The 20,583-nt window shown below is 38.6% G+C and overlaps 1 protein-coding gene across 5 annotated transcripts in view; it reads left to right on the top strand.

Moving 5' to 3' along the window:
- Positions 1-20,583, top strand: part of LOC113060393 (ral GTPase-activating protein subunit alpha-2-like) — a 152,868-nt gene that overhangs the window by 102,167 nt on the left and 30,118 nt on the right. For 4 of the 5 annotated variants that reach the window (XM_026229278.1, XM_026229279.1, XM_026229281.1 and 1 more), the window contains 2 exons: positions 6,061-6,219; positions 6,910-7,037. In XM_026229278.1, coding sequence (XP_026085063.1) covers positions 6,061-6,219; positions 6,910-7,037 — 287 coding nt within the window. Of the gene's footprint in view, positions 1-6,060; positions 6,220-6,909; positions 7,038-7,331; positions 8,059-20,583 lie in introns of those variants that run through there. The other variant, XM_026229280.1, reaches the window with a different exon arrangement.

Raw genomic sequence — 20,583 nt, 5'->3', positions numbered from 1 at the left:
TCACTGAAACTGTTAACACTATGAAATCAATATCTTAATTATAGATTCGTACACACATCTGCACTTTGTTGTTTCTGACGAGAGAATTCGTCAGAAAGAGGTATTCAGTCAGCGAGCGAGTGAAGGAAGCACCGGCATTTTAGCGATGATTCATCTAAACACCTCTGATTGGCCATTGCATTCAAAAGAATTGTGTGTGACTGGTTAATGCGCAACGCTGTAAAAACGCATCTATCTCTGGCTCAGCGCCAGCAAGCGATCACGGATCTGAATTTAGCAGCTGATGATATGACTTGCTGAACGTACTCGCACCAGTGTGATTGTATTAAAATTAATAAAATCTTAATCGGCTATTTTTTGTCTTTTGGAAGCTGCATTCAACTTGACTCCCCTCTGTTATAAGCAACACGTACAACAAACTACTGTCACAGTGGTATCGTGCACTGTAATCGAATGTAGCCACTGATCTATAATATAGAACTGGATTGCTCATGACGTCATTAAAGTGAAGCCGCCACGCCGCCATATTGGTAATCCCTAGTGTGCGAAAAAGTTCCATTGAATTAATAGGAATTTGTATGATTTTAATGAGAAAACATCACCTAACAAGTCAGTGTTTATAAATATGAAGTATCACTCTACATTATTACAATGCGAACACCCTAGGCATGTAAAGTAGTGAGCATCATGAACATGATAAACATCAGACCGACACGACCTCAACACATATAACAAACTACAAAGTGTTCGTTCTGAAATCTGAATTTATTCAGAGAAATAACTGACTATATACAGTACGGATTTAAGAAATAAATACAAAGCTTTATTTCCCAGATAGTATTTTTTTTTCATTATAGAGAAATATTAACAACATAATTGTATAATTCATTGTAATATATTAAAATCCATTTCTGATACTAATATGTTTGTTTAATAATTCCTGAATAACTTAAAGAAATAAGCCATTTTTGTGTTTGATCAGTTACCTGTGTCGTCAGTGCGCAGCAGACACACCCACCTACACGATTTAAATATATCGCTTATCCTGTCCCAAAAGACCGTAAACACTGCAGATGACATCTGAAGTAAACATTACTTTATTACACATAACATAAAAACGAGTCCCGTTTGACTGATCAGCTTCAAATCGAGTTATTTTAGGACAGCGGTTTGAATGTAACTCAATGGTGCTCTCTGCTGGTAGGGATTAGTAAGATGGCGGATCGAACACTTCCGGTGGCTTCACTGCCTGTTGGCAGTTTAGAATGATTTATAACAGTTATATATATAGATCAGTGAATGTAGCCCAAGTTATTACCTGTTAAACAGTATACAGCACACACGGTGTTCATCTAATAAGGATCTCCATCGCAAGCAAATATTAGCCTTTGCAGATTTGCTTTCAATTCAGTGCAGTTCCATAGCCACGTTTTCAACGCTGCTGATGATCTTAAACGTTACAACTCTGAGTGAACCGCTTCAGACGCTCAGCGCATTGCTTCAGGGAACTGAACGACTCCTTCAAACTGATTCATGAAACAATTCACTCGTTTGCCAATTGGTTTGATCAAGCCTTTGAACAGAATTGAATCAAAAGAATGAATCATTAGCGAATGGGCATCGCTCATTGTCCAGAGAAAAGTAGACGGCGCGTTTGGAATAAACTGAACCATTTATAACATTTATTGCATTAAGATAAAGTAACGAGAGGAGCGTCGCCCACAATAACAAAGTAAAAGTACAGATTTTCCCCAAAAAATTTACTCAAGTAAGAGTATGAAGTAACCATTTTTAAATATACTCCGAAAAGTATTAGTTACCCCGAAGTAAATGTAACTTGTTACTACCCACCTCTGCACATGTGTTTATTAAAAGGTTTTTAAAATGTTAAAGAAAAGCCATAAAAAAAAATGTACAAATGTTGTGTGCGTTACTTTAACTTTTTATTTTAATATTGCATGTTAATTTTCATAAGTCGGAGCCAGTAAAATTTGTGGGTTTTCTTAAAACCAACATTTTATATGAATACTGTGACATAAATGTTTGCTTACCCCTGAAAACACCGTTCTTTGGTTTAAATGGTGATTTAAATGCTGCAGTTGGTTGTGCAGACTCGACAGCAGGAGAATGACACGCGTGTAGAGCGTGACTTTTGGACCGTGCTGCTGATTGCACGGCTCTTGTCAGGCCGCTGAGAGCTGTGAGGCCGTGTCATCAGCGAGCGACCCGAGCATGTGCAGGTTTAGTAACAGCTCTCGCTCTCTGGACTCCTGTGTGCGCTGTGACCGGGGCCCCGATCAGCACATTAACTCACACTGCAAGGGCCAAAGGCCTGCCGGATACCAGCAGGGCCCTGCTATCGAATTCCGCTTGTGTCGGCGGGACGGCGATCGACATGCGTTAGCGGGTTAAAGCAGGCAGAATGAGCCGGTTGGAAGCTGCTTAGTTTGAGCGCTCAATCCGATCATGCGAAGGCCTGCAGTGAGAAAAATTCATCAGGCTCCCGGACACTGAAGCCTCTCACTGTCGGAGCTCATATTAGCCCATCGCAGCCACACTCAGGTAGCGAGAGAAGGAGAGGTGAAGAGCTGACAGCGAGAAAAATAGAAGGAGAAAAAGAGAAAAATTCTTGAATCCAATTGAGTGCTGGGGGGCAGAGCGGAGCCGAGCAGCTGGCTGGGCTAGTAATGCGGTTACTGGGAGGGTGTTGCCATGCGAGGCCACGGTGTCAGGAGGCAGCCAGTCATCCACACACACACACACACACACACACACACATACTCTTTTGTTGCAGAGGGAGGGATGCTGCCTCCTCATAAGGCAGCGTTTAAGCTTCGGGGCATCTCTTGCTCTGCTCGTGTGTATGCTATGCTCTTCACACTTAAAAATGGTTCAAGTCATTCATTCAAGGTCATAAAATGCCGTAAATATCTTAAATTATATATATATATATATATATATATATATATATATATATATATATATATGTGTGTGTGTGTGTGTGTTTGTGTGTGTGTGTGTGTGTGTGTATACATTTTAGGGGCCTAAAATTAGAGGAGAGAAAACTTGGTAATTTGATTACATTAACCTTCAAACGCACTCAGATGATATTCATGTTCTCCTGGGAAGTTCATATTTTCGAGTTGGGAAGTCATAATTATGACATCAGGTGTGTCCAAGTTGCTTTTGTCTGAGCAAGATGGCAATATCCCTTTTCTACATAAAGTTCTATAGACTTTTTTACTACATAAAAAATGTATAATGTGGATAATAATGTTTTTTTTTTTTTTACCAAATATTTTCATTAAAATGAACAAACTTTACCCTTTGTACAGATGCTGCATCTATTGTGTTCCCCATATTTTCTAATTGATATGTCCCCAACTTGATTATAATGATAACCTATGTTCAACTCATAAATGTGATCTTTCCGACATGACTTGTGCTTCTACAGGCTCACGGTTTATAATTAGTATATACAGTACAATTAAGAGATTGCTTCTGATCAGCTGATATGACGGTGTTTACATCATGGTTTTTATATCCTGATATGTTGTAAATGGTTGTAATCTCTCTTATTTTATCTGCCTCATCTTTTTGAATGAGGAGCTAGCTGTAGTAAAGCATAGACATTTCAAAATAAGAATACAGCTGTATTTCAGGCTTGTTTCTGAATTAAAAAGTCATGCATCATATTATCATCAGTCAACCTATCATTTTTATGTATTGGTACAAAAAGCATATTTATGTAATAAAATATGTTTAGAGGATTTTAAACTTGCAGTTAACCGGTTAGTGCCTAGAACCTATTTAATCAAGTATCTGCAGATACCCTGACAAACCACATGCTTTGCAGCATCATTCCTGTCTGCAGAATAAACAGGGTTTTAAGAAGAGGTATACTGTCATTTTATAAAACGCTAAAATGGATGAAAAATCCCAAAGGCTTTCATTGTTGGAGTAACCTGAGGCATCAGAAGGACTTTGAGCTGGACTCTATTGGCTTGAATGGGAAGAATCCATCATCGACCCAGAATACCCTAGCAACCGCTTGGAGCATCTTAGCAATGCATAGCAACGCCCTGGCAACCAGCCACAACACCTTCACAGGCACTCAACTTAAGCCTGTCCTAAAGTTCAGGTTTCTTAGAAGTCTGCTCGCTTTCTTTGAGAATGGTATCAGGCGTACAGTATGTGTTCCTCTCTCCGCCCAACCTGTTTACATGCCGCCAATTCTTCTGCTGATGCTCCAAATGGATCGGTATGTCCTGACCCAATCAGCTTGTTGTGGATTTGTTTAATTTTAGTCCATTAGCATAATGAAGGGCTTATGGGAAAATGTGGTAATTGCATTTTTGGTGAAGAGGACATGTTTTGGTAATGGCTCATTAGGCATGGGTGCATCGGCAGATGTTTAACGACCCATTGAGAGACGCTTGCGTAAGGTCGTACCGTCGCAGTGACATGCTTCCAAGACTGCTCTTTTTTGATTACAGAGGTCACTATAATTCCTCACCATTTTGGTAATAGTACACTTAATTGTTGTTAATTATTTGGAATGACATCTTTATGGTGCTACTTCTGTTTTGTTTAGTCTTTGATGGTAAATGATGCTGTGAGCCACACAAAGAACCAGTTGTGTGTTGTATGACAAATAATGATCTCTTTGTGTTTACTAGGCTTAGGCTTAGATTAGGGTGATGTAGGCAAACATTTCTATCAGGTTATTCTCAGATGGCTTATAGATTCCGTAGTATACACTCAATTGAAATCGATGGAATGAAATAAATAAAAAAGCTCTGATTTTTTGTAGATTTATTGTTCAGTCTAATACATTGTAAAAAAAAAAAATACAAAATTATATAAATGAGAATTTTTTTCTCCATTATTAAAAACATTGGAATGCCCATTTGCATACCTGCAAACTCGTCACCTTTCGGAAAGATTCTGTTTTGACATTGAAAAAGGCTGTTCACATGATTCGTGACACAGAAATCCTCGGATTTGCACAAATGGCTTTATATGAATGAGACTCTGAAGGGAACTGACTCTTTTATAGCATTTTCTGTTAATCTTACCTTCATATAATATCTAAAAGTAGTGTTCATAAATGCAGTGTTGTTTCAAAGTGGCTTCAGGACTGCTGAAGACAAGTCGCAATCAGTCATTACACAGTCATTAGGTTAATTATTTTTATTTATTTATTTTGGCCATTAAATGTTGATGATTAACTGTTTGATGTCTGAACATTTCAAGATTATTGCAAGATCATTAGCATTAAAAGAAGTCATCATTCCGCCTTTCAGCTCCAGAATGCTCCTTGCTGTCTAGATATCTGACTCATATGGGTCACACAGTTTCTACTGCTTCTTGTTTCAGAGTCTCCTGCCTGAATATAAAAGCCTTTACAGGATTGACAGCCAGTAGTACCACCTCTCTGAACCCACTGCTCTGATACAGTTTTCCTCATGTACAACATTAAGAAAATTATTGCAACATGTTGTTGTTTACTATATACACTAGACCTTCAACATTTATATGACATATTAATCAGACTCCCAGCACCCATGTAGTTCATCTTCATATGGTCCCAAAAATAGCTTCCGAAAATAATCAATTTCCTACAAATGTATGTGTATTTTTATGTGAAACGAAAATCTGTCCAGTTGTCTGGCTGAAGTCAATTTGTTTAAATGATTGAAACATAATGAAACCAATTTCTGTAGCTCATTTGACTTCAAATTGAAAATTCCCCAAAATAATTTCAGTTGTTATGTACTAAAATAAAATGTACAGTCTTTCTGGAATTATTGTTGATCACTAGGAAAACGTGCATGTTTGTGAGATTGAGTCATATTTTGATGCCCACGGTACTTTTACGTTGTCTTTCTAAGAATTAGTTTTTCATTTGTTATTCAGTACATATGCACTGAAAATGATTATCTGGGATTGTTGTTTCCCTGATGTGCAGCCCTCATGATGTTTCTGACTAATGCTTACAGTGTTTTGGTGGTTTGTGTGTCAGATTTATTAATGTGTTTTGCCTCTGGTTGTTCATAGCTTCGTCACTTGGGAAACGATGAAGTGCACATCGTGTGGTCGGAGCACACGCGGGATTACAGACGAGGAATCATTCCCACCGACTTTGGAGATGTCCTCATCATCATCTACCCCATGAAAAACCACATGTTCTTTGTTCAGATCATGAAAAAACCCCAGGTATGTCCCTCATCGTGAAGATAATGACATTACGTTACATTAAAAACCACAACCGTCCACCATAACTTACCAGATTTTCATATATTACGTGAAATGCCTCTCCCGAGGCGTCTTAAGATCTCCGTCAGGATGTGCAATGTTTCGATTGTGGCTGGAGGGGATGGATGGTATCTCTTCCTGTCTCTTCTCTGAAAGCACTAATGCTGGAAGTCCATTACTGCACTGTCGGCACGCCACTCTCATCGCGGTCAAGCTGCCTTTCATCTTCCTCCTCCTGCGTCTGCCACTAGATCCCCAGAGAAACCGAGCGTGCATCATTTGTAATTTCTCACAAACACATCCCCTCTCCCAGACTTGACTGCTGTGTGTCGAGTGGCCTGGATGCTGTCGGATGTATGGCTCCTGCAGCATGTCACCAGCTGCAATTACTGAAATTCCCTCAGCTGTGTCACTGCTTTCTGTCGTTCCACTAAAATAACTCTCGTTTCATCCACTCGAGAAACGCAAGCCTTGGCAAATGAAAGTGCTGCATTATCCATTGACTAGATTCAGCTGTCCCACGTATTGATTTTGTCGGTTTGTGGTGTACATATATCACATGCAACATTGGGTTGAGACTTAATATAAATTGTAAAATGTAAATGTAAAAAGTGAACATGTTTTCTTCATCATTCGCTCTGTTTCAACCAGGTTCCTTTCTTTGGGCCTCTGTTTGACGGGGCGATAGTGACTGGAGCGCTGTTGCCGAGTCTGGTGCGGGCCACGTGCATCAATGCCAGCAGGGCTGTGAAGTCTCGACTGCCGCTTTACCAGAGATTGTATCCTTCATCTTTACAGTGGGTAACCAGTGAACTGAGATCACAGCGTTCTAGTATCTGAATGTGATTTGGCACACTTTCTGCTTGTAGGTTGAGCAGACATTTAAGTGTGTCCCATTTCACTCTGTAGTTCCCAATGCCATGGATCTTTTTAGTGAACATGACTTGATCATGTGATACAATTTGTTAATATCTTGCTAGTGTGTATCGACATAACTGCTTAAAACACGGCACAAGTGATTTTTTATTTTTTTTTTTGCATTGTGTGTTGTTATTTGTTGTTACTGTTAAAAGTACAGCTTGTCCATTTCTGGCAAAGACAGGGCATCATTTTCAGGTAAGTTTTTTTCTTTCTTTTTTTTTTTTTTTGTGTACAGTATACTGGGAATTTTTAGGGAGCAAAAGAGTCAGTGGACTGGCCCTAGATATGCATATTTCCCACTGAACCTGGGAGAAGATTGATTCAGACTCTCTTATTTCAAAAACTGCATCAAATTAATTAAAAAATTTGTTAATTGTCTGTTAATTGTCTCTTGTGAATAGGGTGTGTAAGGCCATTAAGGATATTCTGCTTTCACAGCTTCCTGCAATGACTTGAACTGTCTCTATGAATAATTGATCTGCTTTTGGGTGCTGCTTCTACACCACTGTCTCTTATCTTTCCATCACAAGAACATCACACAAAAGTGCATTCTGTGTGTGTTTCTCTAGCTCACTTGTACTCTGTGTGTCTTTCTGTCGCTGTTTGTCTTTCCATTGCTCATCCCATCTCTTTGTCCAAGTTCACAACACAGGCCTGATTCCAAATCATTTTGTTGTTGTTGTTGGTTTGAGGTTGTGACATATGAAGTTTGTTCCATGTCCGACACTAACCTGAACAGACGGTGCTCCTAAACCAAGCCATATACATGAAAGAACAGTGATTAATTATGAGGGTAAAGAAACAGGGTAATTTTGTCAAGTCGACACTTAATGAAAAAACACCTTATCTACTTTTTAAATGCAATTTAACTTTATTAAACCTATTGCTAGTAAACCATACACATATATTTTTAATCAGATAGACCAGTTTTAATTTAGTATTAATTATTTACTATTATCTTTTTAGTTAATATGTTGAATTAGATTTTATTTTTATGATTTCAGTTTTCATTGTCATTTAATTTGTAGAAATGTTGTTACATGCTTTTGTCAGTTTTATTGGTCTTTTTTATGTTTCTAAATAGTTACATTTTTGGCGTGCCACGTAAAAAAAAAAATCTAAGATTACGATATTAAATTCATAATATTTCAAGAATAAAGTCGAAATTACGAGAATAAAGCTGAAATATTAAGAGAATAAAGTCTAAATGTTTTGAGAATAAAGTTGTAGTACTACGGGAATAAAGTGTAAATATTACAATAATAAATACAAAATATTGTGAAAATGAAGTCAAAATATTACGAGAATAAAGTCGAAATGTTTCAAGAATAAAGTCGAAATACTACGAGAATAAAGTTGAAATGTTTTGAGAATTTAAATCGTAGAAATTAAAGATATAATATTTTGAGAGTATAGCCTTTATTGCGCATGTAAATGGCCCAGATTGAGATCATCTGAGCAGCCACATCGTCTTACAAATTCATTATTTGTAGCACGCCAGCCACCCAGCAATCACAATAATTTTGTGCTTGGTTGCTTTAATATAACACAGCTCAACTTCACTAATTCTGTCAGTTTTATCACGAAATACAAATTACAAATGTGTTTTTCCTCTTTATTTCAGGTTTATAGCAAGATATAAAAGTGAAGGAACATCAGAAGGCATGAAAAAACAGTAGCCTATATATTAATTTTTTATGAAAATAATGTCTCATTATTGTAATTGTGAAGACTCACATGGCGCTTAAAGAAAGTATAAGAGTGTGAAAAACAAACATTAGTGTAATATATTGTTTGTATTTCGCTATAAACCTGACAGATTTTGAAAGATGAGACTTTGGAATATCTCCTGGTGCTCCCAATCCGGGACATTTGCATGAGCAAAAGGACAGAATATACTCTCAAAATATTTTTACTTTAATCATTATTCTCGAAACATTTAGACTTTATTTTCGTAATATTCAGACTTTATTCTTAAACATTTCGACTTTATTCTCATAATATTTAGAGTTTATTCTCATAATATTTCGACTTTATTCTCAAAACATCTAGACTTTTTTTCGTAGTATTTTAACTTTATTCTGGTAATTTCGATTTTATTCTCAAAAAATATATATATATCTCGTAATCTTAGATTGAATTTTTTTTTTACTTGGCAGTAAAACGAGGTCGTAATTTCAGTTTATAATTTTTGTGTTTCAGCTTTTATTTCAGTTCGTTGCAAAGGCAACATTTCTCATTTTTATTTTTTTTAGCTAACGATAAAATTGCAACAGACATCTATCGGCTCCTCCAATCATTTAATTTGCTTAAACTCCTCCCTTTCAAAAAGTTGACCGCAAACTCACATTCAGACCCGCCTCCTACATCTCAAAATCAAATCAACAACCAACGAACCGAACCAACTCCCACCCTACATGTTCTCTAACTCTGCTAAGCATTGCAATACGAAATAAAAGATCTGTCGCTACCTCCATTTCATCATGCACCTCAGCACTGTTGTTTTAAATTACTCCAGGATGTCTAGAGCAACCTGGACTATGTATGCCAGGCTCTCAATGCTTGACGTTGCGCTAAGGCAAGCATCAGTTTCATCCTGAAGTCACATTATGAAAAATTTGATACATATCAAGTTTGTTTTCCAGAGTGAGTGACTTTACCCGTACACATCGGAGAAAAAAGCACTGCGGTGTAAATGTAGTCCTCTTTTTTTCTCTCTTACAGTTTGTTGCTCCTTGTCAGAACAATGACCTTGCCTCGCAGTCTGAAAGATGTCTGCTTTTGTGTAGAGATGAAATCTTCTCTGGAATTTTCACAATGGTCAGGGTCCCTGCAATCTTCCTGCTTGTTGTGCTTGGTGCTCCAGCGTAATTAGTTGAATATTTCTTGAAAGAGAATCCTCTTGCTCCCTGCACAGGCTGATAAAAGCAGGCATCTCTCTCTGGCCCTGCTGCAGAGATGGAGGGGCCTCCAGCAGGCTACACCATCACTCAGCTCTAATTGGATGGGTTTTGGTAAAATGACCACCAGCGCTTGGCATGGGGCACTGCAGTCCACCCCTGTGCCCTGCGATGTCCAACACCCTAGCCTTCTATTGTCCGTGTATACAGGTGAATGTTTGGAGCTAATCTATGGATCTCTATCCCGCCCGGCTCTGGGATTATGCTTTTCCAAAGGGCTTAGCTTGAATGGAGAGTCTCCACTCCTACTGACACCTTTCACATTGTGCATAATGTGTGGTGATTATTGATTCATCAGCTGCCGCAAGTTTGAAGTGGGCCATGCTGAAGTCCAGTGCAGGATATATTACAAGATCAATAAATGAAGATACAATAAAATTCATCTTCAGCTAAAATATGAGCCTTTTGTTCCTTCATGTTCTCTCTTTTGTTGACATTTTCTTATATTGCTTAGGAGCAAATTGGGCTCTCTTGAAGGGACTGGTCTCCCACAAATGATAATTCAGTCGTTATTGACTCACCCTGGTGTTCTAATTCCATATGACCTTCTTTCTTTTTCCTTACAGCAGTGGAGAGATTTAAATATGTCCTGCTCGCTCTCATCAATATAATGGCAGTGAATATTGACAAGCTTAAAAAAAAAGCTAATATTGTCACAGAATGATGCCATGTCACTCGTGACATACATGTATAGTATATTTCAGTTGCTTTGAGGGCTTAAGATAAGACTTAAATACACTAGCTTTAACCCATCTGATTATTTTTCTACTACTGTTTACATCATTTTCATTATCACTAAAAATGAAGGGAGTTGGTGCATATGATATGTTTGTTAACTGCTAAACATTTACAACTCCCTGTGTTGTTTTTGATATTCAGTGTGATTACATTGATTTCTCACAAATTCTTTGAAATATTCTTCATAAAAATATTCTTCCTCCGCTATTCAATGTCACTTATCAAAACACTCTGGGGTATAATTTGCATAAGCATAAAAAACAGCTTTTTCTTATTTCTTCTTACTTTTTCATCTTTTTCTTAAAGGGGGGGTGAAATGCTATTTCATGCATACTGAGTTTTTTACACTGTTAAAGAGTTGGATTCCCATGCTAAACATGGACAAAGTTTCAAAAATTAAGTTGTACGTTTGAAGGAGTATTTTTGTTCCAAAAATACCTCTTCCGGTTTGTCAAAAGTTTCGGAAAGTTTTTTCCGAGTATGGGTCTGTGTGACGTTAGATGGAGCGGAATTTCCTTATATGGGTCCTAAGAGCGCGCTCCCGTGGAGCAGAGACGAGACATTCACTGATCAGAGCGAGAGACCGAATTGTCACAAAAGAAGTGTGTTTTTGGTTGCCAGGGCAAGACAACCGTGCACAGATTACCAAAAAAAAACAGCATTAAGGGACCAGTGGATGGAGTTTATTTTTACAGAGCATCAACGGAGTTGTGCAAGTGTTTGTGTTTGTTCCCTGCATTTCGAAGATGCTTGTTTTACAAACAAGGCCCAGTTTGACGCCGGATTTGCACGTCGTTTATTTCTTAAGGATAATGCAGTCCCAACGAAAAAGGGTCACGATCGTGTGTTGGAACCGCAGGCGGTGAGTAAAACTGCCTAAAATATCTCTGTGTTGTTAACTAAAAAAAGACGACATAAAGTGGAACTTAGTCATTTTCCAAAACCGCTAAGCAAATATATACAGTTTCAATACATACCAAATAGAGACGTTGTTGCTGATGCTGCTCTTGTGTAACCCCTCTCTCCCGGGTCCTGTCTGACACTCCTCACACTCGCTCCGAGCGGGGCTCGAACTCGGGTCTCCGGCATGGGAGGCGGACACACAAACAAAGAGGGTAAATAGCTACAGCGACTAGCGCCTGTCGCTAGTGCGTCTCTTGAGATCGGGGAGTGAGGTTTACCTGCACAGCACTACTCGCTGGCCTCCGTTACACTTGTTAAATTTCAGCCTCTGGATCTCATTCTGGATCATAAATATACAGCTGAATCTGACTGTTAGCCATGGTTTGTTTTGAATGTTTTTTTCCTCACGGTAATGTCACAGACGCTCTCAATGCAAAAGCCTACTCGCGCTCGTGATTCTTTAGCTCCGCCCATACGTCACGCCTCCAACCACTCGTGTTTTTCCGGGAAAAATCGGTACAGACTATCTTTCTCTTATAAATATAATAAAACTAAAGACTTTTTGGAGTTATGAAGGATGCAGTACTACTCTATAGGTACTCAAGATTAACATGATATTGAGTGAAAACAAGCATTTCACATCCCCCACCCCCCCCCCTTTAGGGTTGTTCTAAAAATAAGAATTTTTTAAAGAAAGTTCTTAAAAATCTTTGTTAATAAACTAACATCAGGAAAAACTCCAACTTAAATATTAATTATTAAATTGTTTTAGTAATTTAAAGAGATAAGATGATTATACTGTAGTAATCTGCAGTCCTTTGAGCTTTGAGTTGATAAACGAGTTGAAACAAATTATAAAGAAAAAATGATTTCTTTTTGTCAAAAAAAAGTTCTTAAGAAAATCTGAGAACTTTATTTTTTGTTCAACTTTTATTTGTTCATTTATTATTTTTTTTTATATTACGTATGTACAGTATCTATTTATTTATATATATAAACTTTATTTAGTTTTGTCCAGAACAGAGGTCAAAAAAGGAAACAGTAGCATTGTATACAAGTTACAAATAAATGTCCCTGATGCATAAAATAAAGGAGTTCCAAACAGATATCACAGTGGTAACATCAGAAGGGTATCAAAATTATATATATGTAACAAAGTTCTTGCGTGTAAAGAGGAAGGAGACCGGGGTCGGCGTGCTGAGGCTCATGGGATACTTTATTCGACAATAAGAAAACAAATAAACAATTGCGCCACATGCGCATGCACTTCACAGTATTTCTCTACCTCGCACTACTGTAGTCTTCGTATCTTTGGGGTTGTAGTTCCACAGCTTCTCACTCACACGAGTCCCCAGCTCTCTCGCTTTTTGCTCGTCCTCAGCCGGCTTAAATACCGGTTCCCCATGCCAATCACTGCAACTAGATCCAGGTGTTAATTGTTTTTCACTTGCCCCACTTACCACCGCTCGTCTCCTCACTCTCTCTTCCAGTCAGCGGGCTGGTGAGGTCCGAATAGCGAGGAATAAACCCCAGCCCCAGGAACTGCCTCACCTCCTTTTTGGTCTTGGGCCTGGGGCAGGTCGCAATTGCTGTTGTCTTATCAATTTGGGGACGCACCTGCCAGTGGCCCAAGTGGAAGCCCAGATACCTCACTTCCGCCCGCCCATCTGCGCACTTCTTTCGGGATGTCCGTTAGCCCCGCCCGTCTCACTTTGATACTGCGTTCACCCTGTGATAGTCCACACAAAACCTCACCGAGCTGTCCGTTTTAGGCACCAAAACTATCGGGCTCGCCCAATCACTGTGGGACTCCTCGATTACTCCCATCCCCAGCATTGCCTCTAATTCAGTCTGAACCACTTTTTTCTTGTGTTCAGGTAATCTATATGGCCGGCTGCAAACCACCACGCCCGGTTCTGTCTCAATATGGTGCTGAATCAGATCAGTACGACCAGGTAGGGGCGAAAACACATCTTCAAACTGTACCTGTAAACGGCCAATGTCAGTGAGCTGCGAGGGTAAGAGGTGATCCCCTCCCGGGGCCAGGGCGAGGGATTTTTCTTTAATGATTGATTCTGGCCCGAGATCCTCCTCTCCACTCACTGCCATCGCTAGCAACACTGACCCCTCCGCACTCCTTTTTTTAAGGAGCTTGAGGTGGTAGATTTGCCGTGAGTCACCTCTATCTGTCCATACTACTACATAATTGAGATTTCCTATCCGCTGTGACCTCAAAGGGTCCTTGCCACTTTGCTAATAATTTGGAGCTAGAGGTTGGGAGTAAGACGAGCACTTTATCTCCTGGTGCAAATTCTCGTAACTTAGTCCCCCGGTTATACAGTCCTGGGCCTGAAGCAAATTCTCCATAGAGAGCCGCCCCAGTGTATGGAGGTCTGCTCTCAGGTCCAGGACATATTGAATTTTGTTCTTATTATCCGAACGTCCGTCCTCCCAAGTTTCTTTTAGGACATCTAGTACCCCCGGGGCTGACCTCCATAAAGAAGCTCGAAGGGGGAAAACCCCGTGGAGGCTTGGGGGTCCTCGCGCACCGCAAATAAGAGGGGTTCTAGCCATCGGTCCCAATTTTTCAAGTCTTCTTGTATGAACTTACGAATCATGGTTTTCAATGTGGTTTTTAAACCATTCGAAAGCATGTTTGAGGGTGTCATCCTGGGAAAGTTCCAGGGAAAGTCATCACGGCTGGAAAGGTTTATCCTCACCAGGCTGCTCGGTTCCCCTGAGAGGTTCCACCTCTGAAGAATCAATCTCTTTACAAGAAAATAAATAAAGATTCATATTTAGATAAAAACGCAACCAAAATCACCACAAAAATGGCAATTATTAGATCTTATTTATAGACTTTTGAAAGCAGGGAAAAAATATAAGACCAGTACTTGTGAACATTGCAGAAGTAATTAACATATGTTTGTGAATCCAGCCACTGTTTGTGAGCACCATCAAGTCATGGTTTAAAGGAACAGCAGAAGCTCTGGGTAGGTGAATCCTATCTTTTGGCCAGTTTTAGTGCGATGAAAAGGAGATTAGAACAGTTCTTTGCATTGACGGAATGCAAATGTTCCTTTCAATCTGAACAAACATAACAATATTAGCACCCATTTATTCAACTGAAATTGTTTATTGCATGAATTGTCTCACTGAATGTTTGTCTTGGCGTGAACAGGCCTTCAGACGCTGTGCTCTTGTTCTTAATTCAGCCGACTTCACATTGACTTGCACAATATCTTGTTGCAATACAGGTCAAAGACTGCTCCTGTCATCTGTGCGTGACATCCCGTATTATCCAGTTATTTAGAGTTGACAAGTGGGCAGCTGGTTTAACTCTTTTACCACTGAGCCCTTCCTCGGCCTAAGGTCAGTGTGTCATACACTGTCTTTTCACTCTCTTTCTGTCAGTCTCTGCATGAAGTTGACATGCTTTAGTTCATGTTGGGTTTGCAATGGCAGGCCAATGGCATTTAAGAAGTGAGGCAAAGATTCACTGACCTTCAGTTTCTGTGCTGCCTCCTCTGCTGAACAAGAATCGATGGAGATAGCCTGCCTACTCCCTCTCTTCTCCTGGCTCAGATCCATCTCTGTGCACCAGTCAATATCCATAATCTGTTCCTGCCTGCCGTCAGTCATGCGAGATTCAGCTTCTAGCACCCATGATGGTTGCAGGATATTTGAGTTGGGGATGTGGTCTAATATAAACTGTAATACAAGTGCCAGCAATTTAGAAAGAGAACTATGTATGGATCGTTTGGTTGTCATATAGCACAGATCTAACTCTGTTCATATTAGTTTCTTATTGAAGCACAAAATCCATACACATGCATGTTCATATCATGTGTCAGTGTTGATCTTGCTTCACTTTGCAGATTACTCTGGCTAAGAACAGCCTTTTTGCATGTCGATTGAGGCAATGTACATTTGAAATGAATGATACTGAAATAATAGACCAACATAGTATAATGAAATACAACAGCATTCAAATAATGGGTGCAGCAATTTCTCCACATTTACGGAAAACAGTCTGTTTTCCTGGGTCTCCTCATTCACCTGCTGTTACTGAAGGTCCTGACAAATTCCAATGTGTTCTGATTATTGAGTTATGCCAACTCACTCACACAACCAATCTCTCTCTCTCCTTCTCTTCTTGTCCATGCCTGTACATGTTCATAAACAGTATAATGCGTTGTTTTGAATAGCATACTACCATACAACTCTTGTTATTGCTTTTCATTTCCAGTTTGATGGATGATTTCTTGGCTCATTATTTGTGACTGAAAAATTTTACATTTGTTTTAATGTATGTCAGAATATAGTGGTGCAGAAATGAAACAATTTGAGATATTTTTATACAAACATACATTCAAAAGTAACAACAATAGTTGTTTTCAAATAGTTTTCAAAGATTTCCCAGACAATAACTGGACATTTTATTTGTTGTTTTGTCATTATTGTTAGTTATTTGTTGTGTTGTGATTTTACCATTTTATCATTATTCTTGAGACTGTGAGGCAATTGTGCCTTCAGAACAGTGTAGTTCATTCCAAATATTATGTATCCTGTAAAGCTATAGTGTGTGTGTATAGCTATATATATATATATAGCTACCAAAATGGCAGATCAATTTAATGTTACAAATTGAAAATTTTCTGAACAAGTAATCTGTAGTTCTCTCAATGTATTTATTTGCTTAATGAGACAATAGTAAGAAAATAGTTGAGATTGTGACAACACTGTAGCATATTACTGTGTGAAATACCTACCATTTCACTTAATATTTTTTCACAAATAGTTAGCAGTATATACTGCACAGCATTTTATTCTGAACATAGTCTCTCTAACACACACACACACACACACACATTTAAGGGGGGCTCCTGTCCATAGGCTTGTCAAGCCCAGCCATGAGTGGAAAGTCAGTTTTGCCCATATGGCATATGGCGTCTCACTGCTGCCTCTTTAAATGAAATACTCAAGTATTCTCCCACCCAGTCGCCCACCCTCTCTCTCTAACACTGAATGACTCATAGCATTACTCTTCTCTCACTCTCTCTACCCCTCCTGCTGCTCATGATGCCTGGAACAAAGAGTAGTGACACACACACACACACACACACACACACACAAATGCCCGTAGGGGATTTTCTCTTATGGTAAAGCCAGGACTTAAACACAGGTCAGTAAACAACTTTGTGACAAAAAAAACAAAAAAAAAAACAGGTGGCAGATGTAATAGGTGTGTGCCTGAATCTCGTGTACTTCATGTTTATCCAGCCTTGGCTCTGTTTGGGCTTTCTTTTCTGTACATCATCATCATGCTCGGAATCCTCAATAGCTTTTTTAATCAAATTTCCGCAGGGAGCAGGAAGACTCCCAGGTCATCAAATCATGTCTAATTTGATATGAGTACAGCTACAGCTACTGGGTCAAACTTCTTCATACTTCATCAACCTGAAATGAAATATGCACTTGATGATATTCTCTTTTTCCTTTTGTTTGCCGCTCTCTAACCACATTTTTAATGCATTAAATATTTATTTTTCCTGGGTTGTAAAGAGGACGTGGATATGGGAAGTGATGATTTGTTTCTTGATTTTTGCTATTTCTAAACACAATTATGTGGAGTTTGCTCATGCAATACTAATTTTGTTTGGTTGCCAGGGTGTACTGGACTCTTAAAAATAAAGGTTCCAAATAAGGGGTTTTTGTATAAATGCAATTGAAGAATGATTTTTGGTTCCCCAAAGAACCTTTTAGTGAAAAGTCTTTAATCTTTTTTTTTCCTGTAAAGAATATTTTGACAATCTGAAGAACCTTTCATCCAATGCAAAGATTTCATGGTTGTTAAATGTTCTTCATGGAACCATAGATGCAATTAAAGAAACTTTATTTTTAAGAGTGAAGAAAGATTTTAGTTCCCTAAAGAACCTTTCAGTGAGCAGTTCTTAAACCGTTTTTTTTTTTTTTTTTTTTTTTTTTTTTTTTTACGAGTGAAGAACATTTTAAAAATCGAATCTAAGAATCTAAAGATTCTTCATAGATCCACTGACGCCTATAAAGAATCATCATTGTGTTCTGGTGTAAATCAAAATAGTCCCTTTAGTATGTGTAATAGCGATAGATGTTTTAGGAAGGACAACAGATCATTTAAAAATGAGCCTCGTTGTATCAGCTATTGGGTGTTAGTTGCTCTGATATTTTTTGCATTACAGAACGTCTGCACCAGTGTGATTGAATTTGACAATCTACTTTTAAACTTGAGCCACCGTTTCAAAATCTCTAGCACTCCATTAGGCATTCATGCTTGACATCTGTCTATGTTCTGACACTATTGTGAATGGAGGAGCCATTGCCAGATCAGGGAGGGATCCCCCAGAGCGTGTGTGTGTGTGTGTGTGTGTGTGTGTGTGTGTGTGTGTGTGTGTGTGTGAGCTAGAGTTACGCAGAGCTTGCTCCTTTATTAATGCTCCCTCAGGAGTGACGTTACTAAAGCGCCTGTAAGCGTGAGAGCGGCTCCTGTTGGCACCTGCTAGTTTATGTTTTTGCACTCTGCTATAGTGTGTTCTGCGGTGTTGTTTATTTTGTGAGGATGGGAGACAACTGTATTAAATGTGAAACAATGAGGAAACGATTGCCTCCAAGCAAGGGTGTAGATTGGATTTTAACATCAAATGCGTCATGTTTTCATGTACACAGTGAAACTGCCTGTTATGGCTGATCACCTGTTCTTGTTAAGATGGAATATTTATATATTTGTTTATAATATAATATATAATATATCTGTTTGTCCCCTGCTCACTTACAATGTCCACACAATACACTTATACTTAAAAAAATACATAAATAGTATTATATATAATAATAAAGTACACTACTGTTCAAAATAGTTTTTTTTTTTATTATTATTTATTAGGATGCATGAAATTGATAAAAAGTGACAATACATTGTTACTAATTATTTCCATATTAATTAAGTTCTTTGACCATTGATTATCAAAAAATCTAAGAAAAAAATGTTGAAAAGTTTTTTCAACATTAATAATCAGAAACATTTCTTGAGAAACTAATCAGTATATTAGAATGATTTCATGTGACACTGAAGACTGGAGTAATGATGCTGAAAATTCAGCTTTGATCACAGAAATAAATTACACTTTAAAAGATATTCAAAGATAAAACAGTTATTTAAAACATTTTTCACAATATTGCAGTTTTTACTGCATTTTTGATCAAATAAATGCAGCCTTGGTGAGCATTAGGGACTGCTTTCAATAGCCTTAACCAAAAAATTAATAAAAAATAAAAACTTGACAACCACAAACTTTTGAATGCTAAATAAATTTCTACCATGCTTCAATGCAACTTGATTTCAAATAAAATCTCTTTAAATGCACATGAAGCAGTCTAGTTGCTCATAGTTCCTGCCTGTTCTTTTTACCTCCATCTCTCGCTCATCCTGTTGTTGGTCCATTGAGCAGGATGGACGTTTCGGAGCCGTGCTAATTGTGATTGATAGCGGAGAAGGGGAGGACGAGTGTTAAACCTGCGCATCTTCTCAGAGTAATTAGCATCCAGCTAGCGCTTCCATCTGTCTGCCCAAGCCCTGTTTAATTAATGAACTTTCTTCTCCTCCCTCCTCAGTCTGCCTACTCTGAGAGAAAGCTGTTAGCCCTCTCAGGTTATCCAAATGGATGTCGCTCCGCTTTTTGTTTGTTGCCCGTGTACACAATGAACGCGTTCGCATCAATGAGCCGTGTATGGGTTTTGTCTCTGGCGCGCTTTGTCTATAGTCTTGTAAAGGGAGTGATAATGAGCAATTCTGGCAAGCTTGGGCACTTAAGTGTGGGAGTATTTGAATGTGCGAGAGTTCATGTTTCCAGAGCACTGTTGCTTTTGTTTTGTTTGTGTTTTGTTTCTGGCTCATTAGAATGAGATTGCCTGCGGCAGCAGAGGTATTCTTCGCTTGATAGTCTTTCTCAAAAGATCTCTGCTGTCTCAAGACTCGTGTTGGTTTGCGCACGAGTGCGTGCCAGGATGTATAAGCGTTTGTTTGCTGGAGAGGGGTTTCATGCCTTTGTGTTTGCGTCTTCACGCATGCCTGATTCTCCTCTTGCAAATCGTCGCTGTTGTTCAGCACCAGCCCTCGTTAAAACTCCTCTCTCATTCGTGGGGCTTCTTTGTCTGAGGCCGCTGCTGATAAGAATACTGCCTCTAGGGCTCTTGTGATACTGAAATCCTCCAGTGGTGAGAAAGAGTCTTCAATCGGTGAATATCAGCAGTGCTCTGATTACCATTCAATCTCCCAGAGCTCGCTCACTCATTTCTGGCTCTCCGGGTCTGAATGAAGACTGCTTATCCTCTCTATTGCCACACATATCCAATTCTTCCCTAAATGTCACTCAAATGCCAGCCACCATATAAGCTGCCAACTATAGTATGTCCCATGATACGTTTTTTTTTTTCTTTCTTTTTGTTGTGTTACATTTATATTTACATTTATTCATTTAGCACATTTACATTTACATTTATTCATATAGCAGACGCTTTTATCCAAAGTGACTTACAGATGAAGACAGTGGAAGCAATCAAAAACAACAAAAAGAGCAATGATATATAAGTGCTATAACAAGTCTCAGTTAGTTTAATACAGTACATGTAGCATGGGATTTTAAATAATATAATAAATAAAAAGAAAACAGATAGAATAAAAAATAAAAGAATAGAGCAAGCTAGATAGAGGTCTTTACACATACACACACACATACATATACAATTGCATAATAAATGAAAAGAA

This window comes from Carassius auratus, chromosome 42 (genome assembly GCF_003368295.1).
Source record: "Carassius auratus strain Wakin chromosome 42, ASM336829v1, whole genome shotgun sequence".
Lineage (NCBI taxonomy): Eukaryota > Metazoa > Chordata > Actinopteri > Cypriniformes > Cyprinidae > Carassius > Carassius auratus.
Note: the sequence above shows the minus strand (reverse complement) of the source record. Positions and strands in the feature narration are given on the sequence as shown.